We start from the raw sequence: 27,665 nt of genomic DNA, 5'->3' as shown, positions 1-27,665 counted from the left end.
CAAGCAGGATGCACCTTATCTCATTTCTTTTCTTTCATAAAAGCCACAGCCCTCAGTGACTTTTGATATTGTGGAAGAATCAGTGAATTTAGTGTAGTGAACTCTGCTAGTGCACTTTTGTATAAAACTCTATTGGGATGTTGTCTGTGAAATGACTTACAACCAATGTGTGTGTGTATGTGTGTGTGCTTGTTTTTTTGCTTGTGTCTGGTTTTTTTTTTTCCAGTCTTACCAGCATCCATAACTGTTTTGCCATGACAGAATACAAAGTACATACAGTCACATCTGTCAGAAATTAAAAAAAAAGTTGCTATATAAAAATGGATACTGGTTGCATGCAATGTACATTTACAGCCGTACATGTATCACATGGAAGTTGCCCATTATACTGTAAACAGTTCAGAAACCTGACAGAATTTGCTATTGAAAAACAAACAAACTTTATCGTGAAAAATTAGACTCCAGTATTAAACATTTTCTTCTTGACTGTTTTTATTCCCTTTACAGAAGCCACGAAGTCAGAGGAGCCAAGGTAAGCTGTTGATATTGATGCTAATGTGTGCTTGTGCCACCAAGCATTTAAATGATGGCCCAAAAAAATTATTTCCAATGTGATTGTGCAGTAATACATTATTTCTGTGAATTCATCATTCTTTAGTTTTTGTGTCTGAAAGCAGACATGAATCACTTTGCTCTATTAGAAAAACAAAAACAAAAACAAACAAACAAACAAACAAACATATTTCTCAAATTATGTTTGGCCAGTTGGGTCTGAAGACATATTCACTAATTTGTAAGAACTGTGTTATTGAATGTGGAAAGTCATAAACTTTCAGTAAAATATGTTACAGAAGCAATCTGACAATAAAGATTTTTGGTTGTAAAGAAAAAAACAACGACCATGTCTTTCTGTTAGAGTCATTCTAAATCTTGTACAGCTGGGTCTTCAAATGTACATTGTACAGGTATACAAGTTGTACTGTGTACATGTATTCTTTCATGTTTCATCGTTTCAGCAGAACATTAAGTGTACTAGTCCTTTCCCAAAATGTTTCACATTAAAGTTGCTGTTTAAAAAAAGAAAAAAAAGATGTTAGTCAGAGGGGTTGTTCATTAAGTCAGAGGGGTTGTTCATAATGAATACATGTACTTGTGTGATGGTGTAGGCATTTCATTTTTCGGCAAGTACCAGGGGTATTACAGACAGCTTGAAGTTTAACAGTATGGCTTGACAAATTCATGTACAATTGTACGTCAAATGTATGCAGGCTAATGGTTTCATGATTTAGCAAATGATGGAAAGAATGTATTCATAACTGATAAGGATAGGAGAAAAAAAGTTGTGGAGAAGTTACATGTAGTGTTACCAGTGTATAGGTCAAGACATTTTGTTTTTGCATGTAGACTTTCTTTGTTGCTGTTACTCTCTGTGAATAAGATAACTGTAAATTATTTTACATTAATTTTTTTTTTCATTAATTTTCATGAAATGAAATTATTATGAACACCAAGTAAAGAAGAAAGAACAAGCCTGGGATTTAGTTCGGTCTTTTTCACGCGGTGTACAGATCGAGCATACGGTCTTATTCACGGAGCACAACAGCAATAAAGAATGTCTGTGTATTAAACTACAACAGTACAATCTCTTCAAACCACAAACCCCCTCCATTACCTTTACCAAGGAGGTTATGTTTTTGTTGGCATTGGTTTCTTTGTCTTTTTTAAAATAACTAAAAAACTTGTGAATGGATTTGGATGAAACTTACAGAAAAAAAAATTTGATAATGGCACAAGGAACAGATGATAAAATTTTGGTAGTAATTCAGGAATTTTAACGAAGTTTTGAAGGATTATTTCATCTTTTGGCAAATAGGGTCAATGAACTGGGGAAGCTGCACATATTTGAGGTTTGCGTACAAGCTGTACACATTGTTTGCGCTATTAGAAGCGCGTGCTCTGCTCCTGGCGCTGCGCAGCATCCAGGAAGCTGATGAGGTATTAAGGCTTCTTATCATTGGGAAATACAGTAGGGCAATTATCAGCATGCGTATGGGTGGAAAAGAGCTGCTTGGCGAAGGTCTGTGCTCTTCGAGTGCTTTTCTACATGTAATACTGTAGTATGTAACATCTTCTCTCTCAGCAAGTAGTATGTACAGTAGTGTGTACAGTACTAGCATGGTATTGTATGTAACATAAAACATCCCTTTTTTCCAATCAAGTGCAGTAAAGGTACTCTTCTTTTGTAATACTTCTTGTAGTATCACATGAGAGAGTTGATTTCTTTTTGTTGGCTACTCAATTGAACAAATGGCCACTTACCTGGTACATACATGTAGTACATTGTATCTGCTTGTCCTTCAGTTGATTATGGGCTTTCATGATATTGGCAAAATAATAGTTTGTGCATTAAATTTTATTTGACTGTGTAGGATTAAAAGTGACATCAAAAGTAGCATATTGTGATGTTAATGGTTCGTTTAATTTCATGATTCCGAGATCAGAACTGCATGCATGACATGTTATTCTGTCAAATTACAACATTATGTCCCTATGCTGTGAAACCTTCTGAAGCCAAAATTACAGTACATTGTAGATAACCCGCTCTGAAAGGACACACTTTGTCTAGTACCGTACACCAACAGAATATGCCACATGCAGTTCTGTCTTTTTTGGCCCAAAACGTGACTGGCCTCCGCTGCAAGTGATAGATGATGAATTATTTCCTGCAAGCGTGCAACCTCTGTGTGAATGCGCATGGCAACAAAATGTATCACTTACACATGTAGTAGACTGTCAGCGAGCAGCTACAAATATTGCGGCGACTCTGCCGAATGAAGACGCATTCAAACCTTCAAGCAACATAAAGACACATTAATTAACATGTTTTCATATAGTTTTTCAATTCCTATCATAGATACACTTGTACAATGTATGCTAAAGATAATGAATGATACCAATCTGATGTACACAATTGTGCTATTTTGACAAGTAACCAGCATGCTGCACTACTCATATATGTACAAATGTACCGCTATGACTGCCAAATCTGTAGAGTGCAAATGATAATATCAGTCGGTCATCAACGTGGAGGTACAGAAGCTACATGTTACGCATGTGAATCTTCCTTGGCCTCTTTGTGGAAGTACAGAGTACACATGTGGTATCTCACTCGGTATTGCCGACCTGTTGGGATTTTTTAGGACAGGTGAATGGACGCTTGCACTATGCACATTGACTGTACACTGTGCAGTGTACATGTAATACATTGTTGTATTATCGTGCACATGCATGTGTGCAATGCAAGTACACGCTGTACTGTACTAGCATTGCAAACACATACATGCACACACAAGTTCCGTATGCTGAACATGCAGTAGATATGTAGAGTTTGTTTGCAAGATTTATTGTTATTTATTAATTAATTTTTTTTTTTTTTTTTTTTTTGGGGGGGGGGTGATTTGTGAATGGACACTCTACACAAGACATGTACAGTACAGTTGTACCTGATGCACACACACAACATACACAATACAAGAACACATACATACAACACGTACATTTGTACACACAATTTCTGTACGTACAGTAGTTTGCTTGCAAGAAGAGATATTGACTTAAAATGTTTTTATTTGCTTATTCCAGAGTATGAAAGAAAGTTTATGATCACACAACTGTCATTATGATGTTCATTTGTTAATTTTTCCTTCTCCCATACCTGTGTTTTTTCCCAGTTCAAAATGGACCCATGAACCCAAAAGAAAATGTCGGTGATGGAGACTTTGAGCGTTACATGCAATCCAGCCAGCCGGCCCACCAGGTACATGTAAGCCAAACTCCCGTAAGAACCAACTTTTCTTGTTTCTCCACAATACCTTCATGCCATTTTTTATGCTGCATTATGCTTGTATATCTGCTTGCTATTATTAAAGGGATGGTATAGTTTTGGTTGAGATGGGGTTAAATAAAGTCCTGATAAAAGGTGGGTCCCACCTTTTATTAGGACCTCTTTGTTTTAGGATGCCTCAGCCATTTCAAAACCAATTTTCATCACATAAACTTTCAATTCCACTTAAAATTGTAAGCTCTTTAATATTTCATAAGTGATTTCTAAAATTTTATCTCACAAAAAAGTTGGAAACCTACCACTCCATCTCAACCAAAACTATACCATCCCTTTAAATACAAGGCTTCTGTTATTCATACCTGAAAGTCTTATTTGCTGTGTGATAGAACTGTACATGTAATGTACAATTGTACACTGTAGTCAACTGTAGTCAAGCATGTTAACATTCAAATTCGGTTTAGTTTCATTAATTAAGTGGTAGTTTCACATGTTTGCATGCATTTCAACAATAGTTCATGAGCTTTATCAGTTACTTTGTTATGCTAAACCACAAAAGATTAATTGAGTTTACATTTTAACACATTTGTGCATTTTAACTGTTTCCGTCCTCAAAGTTATGCTCCCCCCCCCCCCCAACCTGACCAATGATATTAACTCTTATCAGTAGGGGATATTTATGGAACAGTTGGGTCAGTTTCAGTTTTGTTTCCACTCATTTGGACAAAGTATGATTTTCTCAATAACAGCTACAGTTGTATCACCGAATAATAGAGATTCTCATTACAATGTATCCTCACATACACTGTACATATTACAGCTGTAACTAATTCGGTGCAAAAAAAAAAAAAAAAAGGTTTATTGATACTCGGTATCTACATTATCTGTCATGATTATAATTTCAGAGTACATTTATAACCTATTTTGAACATGTACTTTGTTAACAAATGATAGATCATATACAGTCAAAACATGTATACCACTCATTACCAGGCATCTTATGTACATTAAATTGGGGTTGCTTTGTGTCCATGTTGCTGTGAATTAGGCACTCCACATTCTTTTTTTTTTTCTTTGACAGACCCTGTCTCAAATTCAGTGCAAATGTATTAAAAACTTGCACAAAAAAAAAGAGGGAAAAGAAAATTTTGCAAATCTACAGATGAATATACAGTGTAATATGAAAATTAACTTTGTGTGTACTCCTGCCTGGGTCCTTGGTTGTTTAACTCTAGCATTAACATTGGCAATCCCTTTGTGTACAGTGTCGCTGGGACTTTGAGGCAGTGGAACTCAAGAGTCTTATACTGTAAATGCCTAACCCTCCATGTCCTTGCTGAAATACAGTGCCTGCAGGTGTGACTTCGATGTTTTTGAAAGCAAGCCTTTCGAATTGACCAAGGGCTTTTGCATTATGGCATGCGTCAGTCATAGGCCATGGCTCTCCATGTTATACGGTTATACAGCTAATCAGATTTAATACAGTGAAAGTTTCTCAGAAAAAAAAAATCTGTAGACTCATTATTTTTAGGTCCATAAATGTATTCAAACGTATGCGTCCTGCCTGCAACCACTACCCCTCCCAAAAAATCATTAAACCACCCAGAACTGTGTATGTACAATGTAACTATGTACTATATAGAATGGTTTGATTGCAAAACGAGCTCACTCCATTCTTGTTCATTTGAGACATTTGAGAATAAAGCTACTAAAAACAAGGGAAATAGTAAAAAAAAAGATATATATATATATATATACACTTGGTAATTCTATCCTTCTATGAAGAGTGCTCGATATCCTCAAAGGAAGAGCTTTAGACAGAAGTATTGCAACAAGTTCACATTGCCTGATGATAGCCCCTAAATGAAGGTGGCATGAAACTCCGAGTAGCAATAAAATGCGGATGTACCTGATGTCAACCGAGTGAACTTGTTGCAATACTTCTATATATATATATATGTCACCGACGGGACAAATAGGCGTCCACTCGGTATTTAAGTAAATACAAAAGAAATATAAATATCAAAGTGGGAGAGCAATTTTCTAAATCTGTTGTTCATATAAGAAGACTGGGGGAGAAAGAACGACGCATTATTAGCAATTCTTTTAAATTGAATAATGAATTTATTTATTCATTTATTTTTTAGATCTGAATAACAATTACAAAACAATACATTTTTTTTTGGAATACAAGAATACAAAGAATGAAATTAAAATTTAAACCTAAAACAACGCAACACTGTGTTCAAGGTAGAGAGCTAAACCATGTCCATCGTGATCCAGGCTATGCACTTCGAGGAAATAAGAAGATGAAGTAAAAAAGAAGAAGTAGAAGACGAAGAAGAAAAAGAGGGAGAAGAAGATAGCGATGAAGTGAAATAATACTTTCACTTATTTTAACAAAAGAAATCAATACTAATATGGATGACATTGATTATTACAATGAAACACATTATGGTACAACTGGTATTACTTCTACGAATACATTCATACGAAAATTATTATTGACCTGCAAAACCTCTCACATCAAGTGACAAACTATTGGCGACCTACGCAAAACAAGGATACAAATATTCATAAAGACATATTGGCTATAAGCCTCGCCAACGTAGTATTGTATTAAAAATATTTACAGTTTACAAAGACCTGCAAAACCTCTCACATCAAGTTACAAACTATTGGCGACCTACGCAAAACAAGGATACAAATATTCAAAAAGACATATTGGCTATAAGCCTCGCCAACGTAGTATTGTATTAAAAATATTTACAATTTACAAAGGTTATAATTACCGTTAAAACAGGAGACAGACAACAAAGTCCTGACAAACTCCGTGATGGCGAGAGTATGCCTCAGCCACCTGCAAAACATATCCATTTCATCATTACTCACTGTCAAGTATATGACATGTAAATAATGCAAAGTAAACAGAAGGAATTTCATTACACAGCATATGCTAATTAGATCATTGTTAACATAATAATAACAGTATTGTTGACGTCATAATGGCCATTATTTCGTCATATTCCCATCCAGGGTAGCAAGCAGGGGTACGCGCGTGCACCTACAAGGATGCGCGCATCAAGAAAGCGCTACCCCGCGCGTGCCCCAAAAGTAATCCACATAGCGCATTTGAACACCGGCACACCGCACACGAAAATGGCAAAATCCACAAATTTCTTATTCTTTATGTTAGATAAATCTATATTTACAACAATTCAATCCTTCGCATTGACAATGCAACATCAAATAAATCATATCATCAGAGAGGCAGGAAAGATTTGAACAAGATGCACTTACTCAAAGAATGTCAACGAAATTCTTTATCTTAAATTAAATGACACACATTTAGCCTTGTAAATGAATAATCTATTACGGCGAGAATTCGACAAAGTGTAATCTACCAATATTCAATGACTCTCCTTTACTTCAGCATCCGAGTGCCTAATAAATTTCAATGAAATTACTTCAAATAACTGTAAATAATCAATATTTGCATACATTGTCACACAATGAATAAAATGATATTTACTTAACATTTGTTCAAACTTACCGATATTAACTGGTGTTAAATGTGGATAAATTATCCACAAAACAAGCGAGAGTGCGGGGTGTCCGGTAACGTTGGACTCGGATCAGCTCAGTGGATGAAAGTGTTCTTTTGTTATGATTTCTTCTATGACAACAACAAACAATTGCGCATGCGCATTAACAAAAATACACAGAAATAAGCAGTAGTAAAGGGGGCACACGTGTTGAAATATTTTGTATCATAACATATATATATATATATATTCCTTGTTATGAGTATAGTGAGGTTTGCTTTGAGGAGGTTTTATTTTACTCAATGATGGACATTCAATAAGAATATATATTTCAAAAAATGGTGCTTAACCCATTTTATCAAACTCATCATTATCAGCATGTGAGTATGCATGCATGTGGCAAGCACAGTTGTGTTTGCTCCTTTGCCTGGTTTGTATCATCCTACTTTCACCTTCTCGTAAAAATCTTGTTTCCACAAATGTGCCACCATTTGTATAAAAATCCTCTGAACTAGTCCAAAATGTACTCCTCCATTTCTGTAAGTAGAGATTGGCATCATATTTAATAACAACAACAACAACAACAACAAAAATCCTACAGGTGCAAAAACATTGAACAAAAATCATCATGAATCATGCAGCAGTGTACAGTGGACTCCCGTTATAACGAAGTCCTCGGGACCGGCAATTTTCTTTCTTTATATATTGAAATTTTGTTATAACCCAACAAATAAACGATAAAAAACGTAGAGCAGAAAATGTTGCGGTCCGAATTTTTGCTTTGTTATAACCGGAATTTTGTTATAACGGTGTTCATTATACCGGGAGTGCACTGTTCATTATCATTATCTAGCATAAATGTGGTACGTGTATGTTCTTTTATGATTTTACACATTTTTACTTGCAAAATACATCCAGATACAAACTACTGAGAGTGCTATTTAAAAATATTAATATTTTGCTTGATCTGAAGATCTAGAAGATAGCCTTCAGCATTTGAAGTGGTGATGCTAAGTACTGTAGATTCACAATTTTAAGGCCTTTTTTTTTGGGGGGGGGGGGGGGTGCCATACCAGGGCAGAAGATGTACATGTATAAGCATGATGCTATTCCTATACCACATTTCCTCTGTGAATCAAAATTTCCCTGAAATTGGAAAGCGGGACCTTCCCTTGTATGCAACATTGAGCATTGTACATTGTACATACCTAAACAGAACACAGCCTTTGGCGATAATTTGATAATGTGAGAAAGTATCCTCTTGTTTTTACCCCCTCCCCCCCCCCCATACATTGTACAACTACTTCTCATCAGCAGCAGTAGCATGAATCATGTTTACGTGCCCCTGCGTTACGACGCCCACGCATATGTATGATGCTCCCCGAGCTCTTATCCCTGTGCCTTGTGTGCTACTCGTGGTATCTTCTACACTTGTCTGTTCGCTAATTGCACAAACATCATGGGCAGGGGCCCCACTTGGCTGCACCTGTATGGCACACTGCTATTAATATCACAATGGACTCATTGCAACCGGTGGTGGGTGTGTATAGGGAAGGCACGACTTCTGTGCTAATTCAGCCTAATTTTTGTCAGCCATTTTTCTTTTTTCAGTGCCCCTGCAAATTCACAGGTTGTTTAAAAGCATAATCCTTCATGCATGCGTACATGCATGTACTGTACTATTATGTACAGTACAATGTGTACTCCTTGTGTTGACTGCAGTGACTTTACACTGTAACATGTACAATGTACGTACACTGTACGTTGTACTACACTAAGTGTGGTATGTACAACATGGCTCTTGAAATCAAGCATTGTTTTCTGTTGTGCTGTATCCTCCCTCTCAAACAAGATGGATCTTTTATTTTGCCTTCGTCGCAACCTCTTGTGGATTTAACTATGAAGCATTTTTTTTTTCATCATTCTTGGGATTTCTGTAACAATGATATTTTGCCCAACTAAATTTTCGCTTTTAGCAGGGTAAGAAAGAAGAGTTTTGCGTGTTTTTAATTCTGCGGAATCAAGACCTCAACTACTGGAGCATATGGCAGGCAAAAATATTTGTGTGCTTTTATTTTTGCGCTAGTTTCTGGTCGTGCGAAATGTGCAAAAAGTTCAACGCCACAAAAATTTTCACTTTTACAGTAAATACTAAATATTACTTTTGTTTAGTGAAAATTCATACATTTTAAAAGAAGGATGACTTTAATAGCCAAGGGAGAAAGTTCCCAAATGATAATAGATAGAACTGCAACTATTTGTATGAGCACCGTTAGACACCTATAGAAAGTTTGAACAGTTTGCGCTAATAACAAGATTGATAATGTGCCGTGTGGAAATTAATACAGGGAAAGTACACCACTGTATGTGGGCATTTCCACGGTAAAGGGGTGCATTTCAGAGATGTCGGGTTATTTTCTTCTGTTTCCAATGTGCATTATACCCCCCCCCCCCCCCAATACAACATGATCTGTGAGTCAGCTTCACCCCAGTATGGCCTCATTACAAGCAATCTATTAGAATTTAAAAATTGTTGGGCACGTAATGTACATTTGGCATGTAGTGTACGATACTAACACTGGATGGTCGAATACTGAATATGCATTGAAAATTTTTTCTTCAACTGAATGACCTGATATTGTTTACACTGCACATATGAGATTGCTTTTCTACCTCTTCATCTGCTTGTAGTGTGCACACATTGTAGTTAAAGCTGTTGGGCTTGAGCCAAATTCCTCAGTTGTTTCGTAAGAAAACTATTTCCTCCTCTCATGATATGTTATGAAAGAAAACCAACAATAAAAAATAGTACTCAAGTTGAGTGTTGCAGAGAAGGTAGGTTCAAGATCAACCCATTGAGGACGAGTCCTGGGTATACTCAGGCAAGTGTCTGTGGAAAATGCGTGTTGTAGCAAAATCAGCCAGTCCTCAATGGGTTAAGGGACCGTGTCATCATTTAATGCATACTGATACACATTGTCATCCTTCTTTCTACACACATACATACACACACACACACACACACACATACACACACACACACACACACATACACTGTACAATTACATGATAATATCTTAGTTTCTTTCAAAGACATTTTGAATGCCTTCTTTGTAGGAAAAGAGCACATTGTGTTCAAGCCTATTCTCTCTCTTTATTTACTCTGCGTGCACAGTGTAGACCTATTTGGTTTTAAAACACACATTATAACTTTAAATGTTGGCCATATAGAACTGAAAGTGGGGGTATTCAAAACAAAAAGTAATGATGATTCAGTGAGTTATGCAGTGAGTCAGATGCATTGCTTCATGCACAATGTACATGGTATACATGTCAATGCATAAATCAACTATTGTTTTAATAGGCATATTGACGCCTTTCAGTTGTGGCTGAAATAGACATTAACATGATAATAACAGCACCCAAACTGAACAGGTATATACTTTCCTGTATACAGCCTGTACATGTACCTCTTTGTGTAAACTGTTGTGCATGTACAAATGTACAGTGTACAGTGTACTCAGCATATTTGTACACTGTACAAATAGGTACTTTGCAAGTCACTGTACACTGGGCTTCATTTTATACATTTACTGTGTGCACAGAACATTATTATACGTGCACCATTCCCTGTGTACAAATCAATGCTGCATGTACAATGTGTACATGTACAGTGTAGCATTTTTTTTTTTTCCACTGAAGATGGCTGTTACAACACTTCCAGTACATTTTGCAAACATGTTTTACTGAAGCAGTAATGAGAACAAAGTCCACTCAGCACGTAATGTCATCCACTATCTGTGGTTTACAATGGATTCAAGTGAACCTTTGTGTTACAAAATTTTAGTTCTTTGTAGTGTCGGCCCAAAGTATTTTTCCACATGTATTTGCCAGGATCGTTTCGGAGGAAATTGTTGATTTTGAAGTGTTGCAATCATTATTTTTATGCCTGTGCCATGATGTGTGGGTGGTGGCATTATTTTTTCATTTATTTCTTTATTCTTGTAGTTTTTAGCCATTGCTCACGCTTCAGCAACATAAATGCATATCCAGAGGGGGAAGAAAATGATAGAAATGAAAGAAAACAATAAGGACTACATTGCCTGTCTGTCAGATATTACATGTATAATGTTTAAGCTCCTTACAACAAATTTTTAGAAATCTTGTTGTAGAGCCACCTTGCAGCTAGGGAAACTAACCAAACAAACAAGAAACAGATGGCATTGTTTCGCAATTTTCTTCAATAGATATGTGTAACACAAGATTGTGCAGAGATGTCTATCTAGACATTGCGTAAAGACTAATTATGATTATCGTCAGACAATGAAAAATGTGTTTCAGATGGTCAGATTTTTACTCTATGATGCAATGTTGGACTTACCATATTTGCTATACAAGTAGCTTTCAGAATTTCCTATTATCAGATCATTTTAAAACAATCACACATACATATTCTACATGCCTTATTCGTTTCCTCTGTTTTTGTCTTTTTCTGCCACTGTACCAGAATGGCGGTACTGTATGTAGAAAAGAAAGGATGCTACATCCTTTTGGGGTTGTCACATAGTATTCAATGTAGGAGGAACTGTCTGAGTAAATGAATAACTAAAAGATTATCACTGAAGTTCTGAAAAGGCTTAATTGTTGCATGCAAATCACAAACATTCTCAGGGTGAAAACCCTCAAAGTAAGGTTTGACCTAGAGCAGCAATTCAGTTGTGTGTCAGGAACTTGTTTCCCAGACTCGAGTCCCAAGCAGCTTTTCCTTTCTCAGATATATTGTCCATTCCTGCCCCCCCCCCCCTCCAACTGATGTGTCCAGAGGAAGTAATTGTACAGATATCATGAATAAGACTGTTTTACAATGTAGCAGGAAATCAATGTGAACTCATGATAATGTCTAATGTTTCATCTTAACAGTGTAACCTCAAGTTTGTATGTTGTTCTTTTTTTTTTCCAGCAGGGATATTCATCGGCGCCCAGTATGGGAGCACCAGATTCCTACATGCCAACACCGTACTACCAGTCACCTTACTCCTTCGCTTCTTACTCTATTCCTGGAACCGAGACTACATGGTCAACAGGGGGCGACACCTTCAACGGATTCAACTACAACAGCTACGAGTCTAGCTATGCACCAGACTATGGGTACAACCAGCCGGGGACCACCCCTCCTTACCTTAATCAGTCCTTCAACTTTTTCCCCGCCAATGCAGACTTTATGCCGGGGACCTGGGCGCCTAACTCTGCCCCGGCCCAACCGCAGGGGACAGCACGCACCCAGCCCCAAGCCCAGGCCCAGCAGGCATCTTACTATGACTACCAGCGATACCCTCCCGGGCCGAACTCCGTAGCAGGGCAGCGGAGTTACGGCCAGGGTTTGAACGGACTTGATGGACAGGATGGGAAGGCCCATGGCATGAAGGCCATGGAGCTGGGAATGTCGGGCCTGAACATCGGTGCACCCATGGACAAGACTGCCATGAATGTTGCCGGCCGCGAGATGATCAAGCAGGACGTGATGCCTCCAAAACCTCAGGGGCCTAGCTTCTCTCAGGCTGTGGCAGGAGCAGGCGGAGCACCGCAGCCACCTCCGCAGAACGCAGCAGTGCCAAAGCAAACGTCCTGGGCGGCCATTGTGAGTAAGCCGGCAAAACCGCAGCCGAAGAAAACGCCTAAGACTGGATCCCATGCCCCAGTACCCACTCAGCTTCCATCAATGAAGCCAACCATGACTATTGGAACTTGGAACAATGGCGACAAGGCCAGCACGCCTCCCAAACCAGCTGGTACTGCCACCACCATGCCCTCGCCCCCTCACACTCAGACCCCACCCACCCAGCCCGCTGCCATTCCTCCTCAGCAGCATGCCCAGCTGCCGCCCCAGCAGCCCCCCATGCACCCTCCACAGCAACAGCAGGTCCCTGTCCACCCCCAACCGCAAGTGCAACATGTCCAGCCGCAGCCAGTTGCCAAGATCGAGACCACTGTCTCGCAGCCCCCTCCCTCCACGGCGCAGGCAGTGACCCAGCAGAAGCCAGTGCTGCCCACGAACGACGTACCGCGGAGGGGCCCTCAGGCTGTTGTGCAACCGCAACCCCAGCAGCCGAGGGCCTGGGACTCGAACGGGCAGAACCGCGGGTACGCGCAGCGATCAAGTAACCAAAGCAGTACGGCTAGTTTGGCGCCAATCAGCTCCGTGTCGAGCCAGAAGGGTGATGTGGATCATCCAGTTCTTGAGAAGCTGCGCTCAATCAATGACTATAACCCCACTGACTTTACCCTAGACATCAAGAACTCACGCATCTTCATCATCAAGAGCTACTCGGAGGACGACATCCATCGTTCCATAAAGTATGGCATCTGGTGCAGCACCGAACACGGCAACAAGCGTTTGGACTCTGCTTTCCGAGAGCGCCAAAATAAGGGCCCCGTGTATCTAATCTACAGCGTGAACGGCAGCGGACACTTCTGCGGCGTCGCAGAGATGCTGTCCGAAGTGGACTATGCCACCAACACTGGTGTGTGGGCCCAGGACAAGTGGAAAGGTCGCTTTGATGTGCGATGGGTGTATGTGAAGGACGTGCCGAACAACCAGCTGCGGCACATAAGGCTGGAGAACAATGATAACAAGCCAGTGACCAACTCTCGCGACACGCAAGAAGTGTTATTGGACAAAGCCAAGCTGGTGATGAAGATAATACACGGCTATAAGCACACCACCTCCATCTTCGACGACTTCAGCCACTACGAAAAGCGGCAGGAAGAGGACTCTCACCGCAGGGTAGGTCTTTGCATGCAACTTTCTCAGAATGTTGACATGAATTCTGATTGTAAAGGGAGAAAATTGCTATGTTTTGGGGGGATTTAGTTTTGTTTTGTTTTCCCTTTCATTTGTTTTTGCATTACTTGGTTTCTCTTTGAAAAGTGAATGCATTGGTAACATTTAACATTTAACATTTTCGAGGGAATTTATTTTGATATGTTAACACCTATCAATCAAAAGTGTCACAATTTCAGTTTTCTGTGTATATCTTCAGCTTTCACACCGCAGATTCAAACTCTAATAAATGCAAATATGAAACTCACTGCTTTGCTCGTAGGCTCACAGATTATACATGTATTGATGTTGTTTTGATGACAGAAGCTTCAGGCCAACTATATCATCATCCGACTTCCTAGACAGTATAATTATGCTCCAATTGTTTTTTCCTCCCAAGTGTACAAAATGGTTATGTTTTATGTGGAGATGAAACTAAAAGTCTCTTTATTTTGTTCTGAAATCTTTACATATCAAAGAGAGTTATTCACCATGGAGGTCCTATGCATAAGACTGTCGGACACTCTACCATTCAGACTATAGTAATAATGCCTTATCAACAAGGCACTTCAATACCCACTCCTTCAGAAGGGACTTAATGGACAAGTTCACCGTAGTATGTGGACTGAGTGAATGCAGCAATATTAGTAGAACACATCAGTGAAGGTTTGAGGAAAATTGGACAATTAGACAAAAGTTATGAATATTCAAAGTTTCCGTCCAGTCATTGCTGGATGAGAAAACTGCAAGAGCTTGTGATGTCACATGCGTAGAACAATAAAAGAAAATGTGTTAGAATTCCACAAGATTTTATTTTTTGTTAAAGTACACATTTCCTTGAGTTGTTACTGACATATGATAGGTAATATGTGACCGTGCACCTCAAAACGAACATAAAGTTGCACACACTGATTTTACGTGAGGACTGAAAATAAGTGAAATGGGTCAACCTAGCCGAACTTGACTTTTTCATATTTTCTGAAATAGCGGGTCTTCTTTTACATATGCTAAAACTTGGTATCATAAAACGGGCAGGAAAGTGTGTTTTTTAAGCAGTTTATCTCGAACATTTTTGGTAGAATAGTGTGATTAGGTGTGTCTTTAGAATCCCTTTTTCATTTCTGAAAAACCTTGTCCACACTCTTCACTTTCAACTCTAATAACTTTTGAAAGGATAGTGCTACTACTTTGAAAGGATAGTGCTACTACTTAGAAAGTTGGCATTGATTATGGACAGAATGTGTTAATGAGGCATGCTTAATTTCAGTTTAATTTGATAATCCCTTCATTGTTGTTACTCTGGTGGTTAACTTCCTGTTTTTTGTCCCATTCATCGCACAGTCAGCACGGTTTGGTAAAGATTAAGCGCTTGAATAGACACTGTACTTCAGAGCCTCTTTTCTCAATTCACACTTTTCCTGAGTTTGTGCTTTTTTCCAATATTTAGATAGGTTAGGAGAGTCCATTTGATTTGAGTTATACATCATTTTAAAGCTTAAAGTCTGCTCTTTCAGAATATGCTCTTTACTAAAAATTCATGTCTGGCGACTTTTTGTTTGTTTTGAGATGCAGGGTCACATATTATTTCCCTTACCTTCTGAAAGAGGCAAGTCAAAAGCTCTTATCATGCTAAGAAAATGAAAATATCTTGAATTTTCTTTATATCGTGCTACGCATTTGACATCACAAACTATGGTAGTTTTCTCATCCAACGTTTGTAGCGCTGAAACGTCACAGATTCATAATGTTTGAACAGATTGCCAGATTTACCTCAAACTTTCACTGATGTGTAAAGAACTGCTATTATTACTGCATTCACTCAGTCCACATGTATACTGAGGTAAACTTGTCTTTTAACCCTAACCAGGCCGGGCTTTTTTGGGTGTTCTGTGGCCGGGGAGGGGTTGATTTAACCCCCCCCCCCCCCCCTGAGATCTCGGCCGTCGATCGCGCAATCGCCATGAAATTTGGCACGTGCATTACCTGTGGCGTAATCTACCAAGCTATACATAAAGAAATGGAAATTTTCGTCATAATAATTAATTATGCTAATATATGCATAAAATCATACATTTTGCTCTAAATCAGAAATTAAAGCTCCTAGAATCCTAATTTTGTGAAAACATTCTTTGTAGCATTCCTAACAATGTACTTGAGAAAAAAATTTGGTATCAAAATCAATTTCTTATGTATTTTCTTGTTTTATGAATTTCTTATGTATTTCCTTGTTTTTTCGACCTTTTGTTTTATCATTTTTTTTCGCAAAATTTATGACAGAACCTATTTCAAGCATAATTATGCTAAAATTAATTAGTTTTAGCCTAAAAAAGTGAAAATAATCATATCTTTATGAATAAGAAGAGAAAACTCCATTTGCATAGACTTTATACACAAAATCACGTTTTTTAGCCATTTTCGGTCTGACAGGCATGTATAAAACGTTATGCAGCGTCGTAATGGTATGCGCGATTTTCACGAAAATGGTGTCAAAAGATGCGCGAGACTTGAAAGTAAAAAGTCTGCGAACGGCGCGGTCAAAAAATTTCGCGCGGCGGAGTAGTCGCAAAAAATGTCGAGGGGGGGGTTGATTCAACCCCCGGCCTTTTTAGGGTTAAAGCTGTCAGTCTTGTAGTTGCTTGCTGTAGATATGTCCAGTTTGGATGCTGGTTTTTTTTTTTTTTTTTTAATGGTAATGTAAATTGTAGCCATAGCTTGGGGGGAGGGGGAGGGTGCTCAACATGTCTAAAAATTGTCAATTTATTCACTGATGTAGCAGTGCACCTGATTCATTGAATAACCCATTGAATCTTTTCTTATTTTGGGAGTTCCCCCCCCCCCCCCCCTTCCTGTTATGGCCGACACAGGTTACAGTATTTTACAACCAAATCAGGCAGTTACTTTTAATTCCTATCTCACTGGCCACTTGAAATAATACCCAAACTGGAGGTCAACTAAAAATCAGTGCTTATGATAAGGCAAGCATATGGTCCCAATCAGTATACATACAGTGTATGAGAATACATTTAGTCTTAAAAAAAAAGAAGCTCTATTTGTGCACAGTCTCCCCCTCCCCTTCTTCCCCCCTTCTTCCCCCCCCCCCCCCCACACCACAAGGTGAGGGGAAATGGCTTCAGAACTCACACCAAATAAAAGCAAAAGTGAAACAAAGTCTCCTGTGTCTCACTGCCATTACCAAAAGGTTGTAGGCTAATTTGTTCTGTAAACCCCAGATGACTTTTCTAATCTATCAACTGCATGTATGCCTTGCAGTACAGTACCATGTGACACATACATTGTGATAATTTGTCAATCATAGGATTGTTCCATTACGATAGGGGAAATCCCCTTGTTATACATGTAGTTGACACAGATTCTGTGGACACCCTCTGCCCCCAAACTTGTGTTATAAATCTCAGTGATGCTGTTGGCAATGTCCTTGAAATTATGATGCTGTCCCTCAGACCATCTCTCCCTCCCCCATCAAATATGAATGTATACACATTTAAAGAAGGGGTGGTTTGCTTTAAACCTACAGTAAATGAGTGACTCTTAAGATATTGCTAGTGTCAAACAGTAATTTGTACACGTTTGTAGGTCTGACTTCTGATTGGATGGCATCCATACCATTTAAAGACCCCATTGCGTGGGGATTCACAAGTGGCCTGATTTATTCGCTGGCTTCTTCCGAAAACCACGAATAGCACCCATCGGCGAATATGTGTGGGAAAGCGTATCCCCGTCGGTATCGGTCGACTCTAGTCAAGCTTCTTTGGCTGTGTGTGTATACTTGATACATGGAGATCAGTGGTAAAGCTGTACACAATTCGTTACGGGGATTCTCGAATATATCCAAGCTGGCTCAGCCTTGCCACTCCATGGCATCCCCACGTTTTACCAGGGGGGCATTTCATGAAGCGTTTTGTCCGACAGACTTGTCAGACAAATTTGCTCTCAGCCAATCAGATGCAAGGATAACAGTAGCTTATAGCAGTTTGTCAGAAAAAATATCTGACAAAATGCTTCATGAAATGCCCCTCAGGGGGGCATTTCATGAAGGAACTTGTCGGATAAGATGTCCGACAAGTCAATTATATCCGACAACTTCAGAGAAATCAGCCAATCAGACTAAAGAATTTCTCAAAACTTGTCGGATAAAAGAGACTTGTCAGATATTTTATCCGACAAATTCCTTCATGAAATGGTCCCCTGGTCTTTAATACAACAGCGAGTTCCAAAAGAGATACAATTGTATGCCACTGTTCTTGTCACACCAATGTGATAGTGATATTTCTCTGTGGTTCAGCATTAACAGCAGCCAAGTGGCTAACAGATATTGGAAATTGTGGTGGTGGGTGTTAGCTAAGGATCCTAGATCAATCAGTTATTTCCTCTTCATGTAGAAGGAAACTCAGAACTTGGCATAGCTGACATAAACAGGAAAGGTTAAATATATAGCCAAAGTTTTGACGCAGCTCTACATCAACAGAACTGTTCAAACAGCCAAGTTCTGTCAGGCTCGATATCATGAAAAAGTGAAAACAAAACAAAACAAAAACAAAACAAAACAAACAAATCAGAAAATAAAACAAAACCGTCCAGAGAATATTGCAAAAAATATGACAGGATGATATTCATATACTGCAAAAGTGGGTATTTTTGCATGACTAATTTTTCACGCTCGGCCGGGTAAGATGAGTTTTGCATGTTTTCAATTCTGCGGAATCAAGACATTAACTACTGGAGCATACAGAGAGCAAAAATATTTGTCTGCCCTTATTTTCGCGCTAGTTTCTGGTTGCGCGATATATGGAAAATTTTAGCACCGCGAAAATTTCCACTTTTACAGTGTATGATATACATTTGTGCAGCAGTGTATACTAACTTACAGTTTACATAATTATGTATGTCCTAAACAAAATGCTTAATGCACGACAGTATTAGCATAAATCATTAAGCCAGAAATTCTTTGTTTTTCTCTCCCCCTTGAGGTATTTGAAAGTGTGCATCAAGAACCAAAAGAAAAGTTGGAAACATACTGATTTGATCAAGAATTCAAGAGAAATTTTAAATCAACATTTATGCATGGTCGAACATTTTCTCAACATGAATGCAAATCATGAATTGAAATGAAAAAAAAAAAAAATGCACTCCAAGTGAGAAGGGGGTGCATTTTATCATATTTCACAGCCTTGGCACTGATATGTAGTGCCTCAGCATTTGAGTTGTCGAAATGGGTCGTGCTGCTTTGTAACAACACATGCCAGGTGCTTCTAACAGCATCAGCAAATTGGCTGTGCCAGTAATTTGACAGCAGTTGCTGATATCATGCACTCCCATTATAACGGATCATGGTTATCACATAATTCCGGTTAAAAGGAAGTAAAAATTCAGGCCCCAACATTATCCGTTCCAAATTTGTTATTGTTTATTTATTCGATTATAACTAAATTTTGATATAACGAAGGAAAACTGCTGGTCCGCAGGATTTCGTTATATCGGGAGTCGACTGTGTATATGACATTGCAATTTGCTGAAAGTTTCCTGGCAATAGAGAGGATGTTGTATATTAAGATGATGCTTGCACAGAACAGGTGTATTTGTAATACTGGCATAATTATGCTCTATAAGTGATACCCATTGAATTCAAGACAAACTGTGTATGGGAATGGTCTGTGGCCATTTTTTTTACATGCACAGATGGTGTGTTTCTGTAACGTGTAGATGAAAAGCAATGTACAACACAATGCCCAAGATACTTTTATAGAGCATCTTCATGTAGGTGTGTGAAATGAGTAACAAGAGAAAGGGACAACTAATATAATAGTGGATTTTTTTATATTTTTATTATTCTTTTGCGCAAATAATTTTTTTTTGTGCTGGGCCGGGTATAAATTTTGCATTTTCCTTTTTCTTTATTCCGTGGAGTCTATACATTCTATTGTGGTACATACAGCAAGAAAAAAAAAATTGTGTGCTTTAATCTTTGCGCTAGTTCTGGTGACACAAAATGCTCGAAAATTTCCACTTTTACAGTATTTCAATCAGTATCTATTGTAATACCAGTAATCATGAAGATTTGTTACAAAGACAGCTTGTAAAAAGTGCATAATATGGCTACACTAGAACAGTATGGTTTTACTGGAATGTAATGGCTGTTGCCACATTTTGATCAGCAGACAATTTTTACACTAGTGGTAACTACGCGTATGAATTTATGTGTTTTTAAGTCTGTTTAAACTAAGTAGGATGGGTAAAGACTTTTTTGCTGCATAGAGGAACTGTAGAGTGCACAGACGGTTTTCCTCTATTTTGTATTTATGTGGAGTTCTTTTGTTACATTGTTTGGTACATCGAATTGAATTGAATTGAATTGAATTGAATTGAATTGAATTGAATTGAATTGAATTGAATTGAATTGAATTGAATTGAATTGAATTGAATTGAATTGAATTGAATTGAATTGAATTGAATTGAATTGAATTGAATTGAACTGAATTGAATTGAACTGAATTGAATTGAATTGAATTGAATTTACATTCTCCTCTTCTTTTGTCTTGTCTTCCAGGGTGGCAGCGGAGGAGGGGGTCGCCGCGGGGGACACCGAAACTAGGCCATGTGCACCGAGGAGTCCTTGCGATGACCGCGGATAGTTTCATGCAAGAGATTTTGCCATGGAACACTTCAAGCATTTAAAAACCAACCGTTCATCTAGAGATTTAGACATCTACTTCTGTTACGGCTTCAAAGGAAAAAAAAAAGAAATTAAGAAGAAAAAATGTGCATCGGAGGCATGACAAGAGGATACGTGGAATGTTGTGTCAAATGGCCTAAATATTAAAGAAAAAGTAATGAAAAAATTTAAAGAAGATGTATATTTGCTGTGGGGTAGACAGTTAGCTCATTTAGCTGCATTGATCGTGGAAGTAAAACTGACGAGGCTGTCTGTTTCGAGGAGCGGTCCGGGATTCGTCAGCCATGTTTCCAGCTCGGTCGTGGATTCGTAAAGCAGCGTTTAGTGTTTAATGGGACCAGGTGAGGCATTGTGAGAAATTTGATGGAAATTCCACCCCCAGAGACTTAAATAACAAAGGATGTGATGAGCGTGAGAGGAAATTTGCGACTGGAGTAGGGAGCTCAAAAAGCAGGAGAGAGTGATGGAAAGATGAAGAAGAAGAAGAAGAAGAAAAAAGAAGAACTGTCAGAGACAGCTTTTTCCAATTTTAACAAGTCTTGAGAAATCCAGCGTTGCAAAAAAAAAAAAACTTAGTTAACTCTGTGCAGTGGCGCTCCGAATGCCCCTTCGGATATCCAGGCATTTGCTAGAAATGTGTATTATTGTAATGGTCATCATGGCTGCTTCACTACGAAAGACACTAATTATTACTTTTTTTCCTGCTCTTTTTTTTTTTTTCATATTTTTCTTCATGTGAAAGTCGTCCCCAAATCGTGGTTAGTCAGCGTCGCTGTTTGTGATGTCGGCTCCTATATTCCACCTGAAAAAAGAAAATGAAAAAAAAAAATACTGTGGTGTCACTTGTGCCGTACTGAGGACGAGTACAAAACACAACGACAATTCATGATGGACCATTTGTACGTGAATGGGAGACTCGCAACGACAAAGACCAACCGTACTTGGATTTTTGAACTTCTACGAATTCCAGCGAATACTTTTTTTTCCTCCTATTCCTGCGAGGTGTCGCCAAGTGGTTGTGTGCAAGATTTAGATGACAGACTGCATATGTGACTGCAAAGAAACTAATAGAAAAAAAAAATGCCCACAGCAGAAACATACCTCATTCTGACATAAAGAACCCGCAAGTTTTTGTTGTATACGTTTTGTGTTCACAAACTGTGCATCTTGGTTGTCGCCATTTCTTCCTATTTGTTTTCCATGTCGTCCAGGTCATTTTTTTTTTTTCCATCTGCGTCCTGTCATTTTCCGATGGATCGTAGCGGCCAGATGTCCGGGGAGAATCAGAGCTTGTCACGATTTTTGTATTAATATTCAAATTTACTTGATGATCACCAGACACTCTCACATTCTGGCGAGTGGGGTTGAGTTCGGAGGAAGGCGTTGAGCCATTACTATTGTATCAAACGACTTTTGGCAGTATCGGGCTACTTTTGACACCGGTCAGTTGTTTCGTTTTCGTTATAGAGCTGCAGCTTTACAAGTAAAGATTATCTTTAAAGTCTTCTGAGAAGTGGGGGCCCTGAAACCAATTTAATGCAGATTCTCAAATGTTCTGTACACCCATAAATGTTGGGGGTTTTTTTCCGTCTTTGTAATTTCTGAAGAGGCAAGAACACAAGCCAAATTTCATGGGTTGTGCAGAAACCAAAAACATCAACTCTCCAGTGTCGTACTCGTTGACAGTTTCACATTTAGGCTTCAAGTTGCAGGTATCACTTTAAGATATCTCAGATTTCAGAAGATCTTTATTTCTAATCATGTCTTTTTTCCATTGCATGTTGGGAGTTTAATAGAAAAATGTACTACAGCACCTTGACAGACACTGACACATGTTGTTATCGAGTGTTACAAAAAAACGACCCACAACTATTAAATGAGAAAGCAAACAATGATATGCATGCCATTGCCTTTTTAGTCTAGTCTCCGAGCTCTAATGATGTAGCTACCACTTTGCCCCAATTGTAAATGCATCTTTCTTGAATTGTTGTTATTTACATTTTATAATTTTTCATTGGCTTAGGAATTGGTATCAAAACAGGATGTTGCATCCAGCCTTGTGGGTTGCTACTTCATAGAGAGAGTTTTCTTCCCTGCTTTGCAGGGGAAGTACCTCTGTGAAGTGACATCGCCACTTCACCCCAAAACTTTCTTCCACAACAGCCTGCTTTGGGGTTTGGTTTTATTTTGTATTGTTTTGTTTTGCTCTTTTTTTTTTCCTTTTTTCCCCTTTTTTTTTTTGAGGGGAGGGGGGGTCTTTTTTGTGTTGTTGTTTTGTTTTTGGTTTGTTTTTACACAGAAGTTGTCATATTGCTCAGTAGTGTAATGTACATCTGGGTGCTGCACAAGGGGTTATGTTCCATGGGTTTGTGGTCACTAGACTAGCAGCTGAAAACATCCTGTCTTGTACCTAAAAAAAAGAACCAAACAAACATGTGCTTAGTCTCATTGACCAGTCTGCAGTTTATTTATTTTTTCTTTTATTCTCCCTGATATTTGCACTTGCTTTGGTGTCATTCTAATGAAGAGGCTATGTGAAAACTAGAGACAGGTCAAGCTATGTCAAGTTGTGTTCCTTATTTGTTTCTTGTGATGTGATAATGTTCATTGGGATTAACACAAGATTTCCTCTACATCATGTTTCCTATGGAACCACTTGATCAGAGCTAGGGGTTTTTTTCCCCCATTTTTTCCCCTTCTAAGTTATTTATTTTTGTCAAAGACTTCAAGAGATCCAGTAATATGACACTAGAAGGGCTGTGTAAATCATGATCTGGCAACTTCAAAGATTTCTCTTGCTTATAAGTTGTCCCTCATTTATTGTGTGTCTCAATCTACGCCAGAATGTTGCCGCAACAAGATAAAACCTCATCACATCCCAGATGTTGGCAAAAGTTTATATCAAGCATTTGTCATATCTTGTACTTACATCCATTACATAGGGGAACGGGGGTGACTGTGTGTCACGTTATTTTTTGCAGAATCTGGTTGAGAACTTCCGTGACAACTGCAGACGTAAGATCCAGATGTAAGGTACACACCGTATCTGTGGCCTGCCGTTGTTACTCTACGATGAATTGCAATTTACAATTTATATTGTGTAATTGAGGATGTCATGCTACAGATGATGATAGTTATGAGCAAGATGACAGGCACTTCAATAAAAATGCGTGTGTGTTGTGTATAATGTGTTCTTTCTCTTCGTCGATGAAATTGGATTTCACTTAATGTTATGTTACAGTTTCGTGTGAAGGAAATTGGCTGGACTGGTATCTACTAAAAAAGTTTATGAATTACACACACAGGACCTTGATTGCTCAGAGGTGTTTAAAAAAAAACCAAACAACTGGAGATATCTTTGAATTTGTAACCATTTGTGCATGAAAATTATTTGCAAGGCAACAATTACAGTTTTCCATTCCTTCTGCATGAGAATAACTCTTTGGGGGTAGGGGTGCTGTTATCTATTTTGGGTTCCCCTCCTATAAGTTAAAAATGGGGATATAATTGCAGGTGATTTCTAATCTAAGCAATAAATTGGCATCTGAGACATTTGAATGCAGAGAAGCTTCTCGATTTTGAAGCCATCAATTGAGATTGGCAGCCATCCTTTGCCAAGCATTCAGAGTAACACTAAATTCAAACTTGAGATGGTGCTTGGTTTTCAGATAAGAATCATGAAATGACATATTACCATTTTAACAGTAGGAAATTGAACATATCCATGGAAGTGTCCCACAATGGCCCATGATCTATATAAGTTCATGTTGTTGTTGTTTTTTGTTAACCCTTACACTACCCAGCACCACTACCATCTCAAAGTTCCATAGTGCTGCATGTAACACACAAATTGTCAATGGGAATTACAGAGTTAATGGTTTGAGTCAAATCTTGTGCAACCAACACTTGTTATAAGTCTCTTGTCATCAGATCTGTGCTGATGAGGGTTGGGTTCTTCTGATTTTGTTTGTTTGTTTGTTTTTAGTCAGTAAGTCTTGTGTCAATGGCTGGCTGCCTTTTCGTTAGAGCACAATCCAAAGCCTTGCAAACATTTGTGTGTTTTTTTCATTCCTAGGACTTATTTCAAATACGAGTATTGTATTATTTATTATTATTATTATTTTTTTAATGAAAGGGGCAAAATCATCTCAGAATACTTAACATGAAGGAATGGAATACTTGTCATGTTGTAGTTTGATCAAATTATCATGCGTTGATATACCTACAATGATACTGGACAGAATCCTCAACTATTTTTTTTTTCTTCCCTGAATCATTTTGCAGAAAAGCTTTGGAAGGATTATCATGTCTCCCAAAACTGCAGTGAATCTGACAATGGCTTTTCTTGGAAACATACAGTTAATTTAAGAAAAACAAAACAAAACACAATAAATATATCTCTGAGAAAATGTTTTGTGAAATTTCTGTTCGTGTGTGTTCTCTCTTTTTTTTTTTAATCTCAGATTCCAGGAAATTGTGGGAATAAGATTGATGATTGTTCCTGACCATATCAAAACTGTACTGGCACCCTCAACAACTGACTTTAAACTTTACTGATTAACAGCAACTACAATACATTGGACTGACTCACTTCGTTCAATTTGTGGCCATGATAAATTAAAAAAAAATGAAAGTGTGATGGTGTTTTTAAATTTGATCTTGGTACTTTTATTTATATCTCTGTCTGATCAATTATGAGTGATTAAATGTATTTCATAACAAAAAAAAGTAAGTGGTCGTAGTTTCACTATAATTATTATGTTAACTGTTTTAGAGGAAAAGCGAAATTTCAAAGTTGCAAAGAGAAAAAAAAATTGTCTTTTACTGTTTCTGCGATTTTCTTATTCATGTACTCTCCATTCTTAGGGCGTCTTTGCACTGAAGGGTCTATGAAACCACACATAGTAGCATTTTAGTATTTTCATTATGTGTAACGGCATTGCTCGATAGATTTATTATATTCACACTGCATGTCTGTCACTCTTGTCGGCCCATTGTTTTTATAATTTGTCACAAGTTAATAATGAGAAGAAGAAGAAAAAAAATCTGGCCATTTTAACTATAGAACTTGATATTTGTGATATTGACTAAAGTCTTTGTGTTTTACATTGTTGTAGTCTTGTTTCAGACTGTAACCTGTATAAACCATAATTGTGAATCCGATTCTCGAAAGAGGAAGACTTACTTTACGTGAGAAGAGATACAGTCACGTGTACTGTACTAAATCTAGCTTTTAATCTCGAAGTTGGCAACCATTTTGTGATTTTTGTATCCAGTGTTGCATAGGCTCTGAAGGTTGGGACAATTAAAACTACAAAAAAAAAAAGAAGAAACTACACTAAATGTGATAAACAGATTGATTAGAAATGAATAAACCACATTGAAATCAGAATGTAATTGTGGAAGTGTGCATGGTTTTCTTTTTGTATGTGATTGTGGTGCCTCACTGATTGCGAGAGATGGAGGCAGGTGTCATTCAATTTGCATAATGTATGTTATTTCTGGATCCAGAAACATCTTTAACCCTAAAAGGGCCGGGGGGGAGGGCCCCCCCCCCCCTCGACGTTTCGCGCTATAATTCTGTAACGCGAGAAGGCCTCGTCGCGAGGCTTCTTGACTTTGTTTGTTCAAGTCTCGCGCAACTTTTGAGACCAAATTTGCGACGTCCGCGCATACTTTTGCGAAGCCACGCCCATTTTTGTAACGGAATGTCACCCCAAAACGGGCAAAATTTTGTGATTTTGTGTACATTTCCTATGGAAAACAGTGCTCTGTCATGAAAGTCATAAAAACCTGATTATTTTTACAATTAATCACTTTCATTGATTAGTTTTGTGCTAATTATGGTAGAAAAGTGGTCAGTGACAATTTCCAATGAAAAACAAAGAAAAAACAAAAGTTGAAAAACAAGGAAATACATAAGAAATTCTAAAACAATAAAATACATAAGAATTGAAATGAATTTTGGAAGTTTTTGTGATGTACAATTGTTGAATATGCTAAAACAGATTTACAGATTAAAAAATTAGACTCTCAATGCTCTTAATTAGGCTAATATGATCTTGAGCTTAATTTGCATAATTAATTAATTAAGATTAGAAATTGATTGTGTCAAAAAATTTATGACACAATCTTGTAGATTATGACGCAGGTCTCACGCATGCAAAATTTCATCGCTATCGCACCACCGAAGCCCGGCCCCTTTAGGGTTAAAGGACAAGTTCACCATGATATACAAATGTATGTGTGGATTGAGTGAATGCGGCAATATCAGTAGAACACGTCACACCAGTGAAAGTTTGAGGAATATTGGAGAATTTTGTCAAAAGTAATGAAATTTTGATTCTTGTAGTCACTGCTGGATGAGAAGACTACTACGATTTATGATGTCACATGCATAGAACAATCATAAGGAATGTATAAAGGGGATTCCACAAATTTCGTTTTTTGAAAAAAAAAAAATGCTTTCCCCCAACTTGTTATTGATGCATGACTTTTTCCTTAAAACTTTAACTGATGTTCTAGTGATATTGCTTCATTCTCTCTACCCACACAAACGTGAACTTAGTCACAATGTCTTTTTGTTTCTGTGCCCTCTGCCTCAAGGTTGCTCAAGGGGTTTTACTTACAATTGTCTATCCCAGATGTTATCAAGATTTACACAGACACTTCAGTGGATTCTGTTGGTGCACCTGGCCAAGATACAGTGTACAGCTGTACTGTAAAACCAGAAAAATTCGCATGCATTTTGATTTCATAAATTTTGTG

At 38.1% G+C, this 27,665-nt stretch overlaps 1 protein-coding gene across 1 annotated transcript in view; it reads left to right on the top strand.

The window, feature by feature from the left end:
• Positions 1 to 26,217, top strand: part of LOC139729110 (YTH domain-containing family protein 1-like) — a 30,696-nt gene extending 4,479 nt beyond the window's left edge. Inside the window, exons 2-5 of the mRNA XM_071640036.1 lie at positions 508 to 532; positions 3,732 to 3,817; positions 12,350 to 14,170; positions 20,772 to 26,217. Of these exons, the coding sequence (XP_071496137.1) occupies positions 508 to 532; positions 3,732 to 3,817; positions 12,350 to 14,170; positions 20,772 to 20,816 (1,977 nt within the window). The 3' untranslated portion in view covers positions 20,817 to 26,217. The remainder of the gene's footprint in view (positions 1 to 507; positions 533 to 3,731; positions 3,818 to 12,349; positions 14,171 to 20,771) is intronic.
• Positions 26,218 to 27,665: the final 1,448 nt, after the last annotated feature.

This window comes from Diadema antillarum, unplaced genomic scaffold (genome assembly GCF_040938485.1).
Source record: "Diadema antillarum isolate AM-2024a unplaced genomic scaffold, OU_Dant_1.0 seq00000217_RagTag, whole genome shotgun sequence".
Classification (NCBI taxonomy): Eukaryota; Metazoa; Echinodermata; class Echinoidea; order Diadematoida; family Diadematidae; genus Diadema; species Diadema antillarum.
Note: the sequence above shows the minus strand (reverse complement) of the source record. Positions and strands in the feature narration are given on the sequence as shown.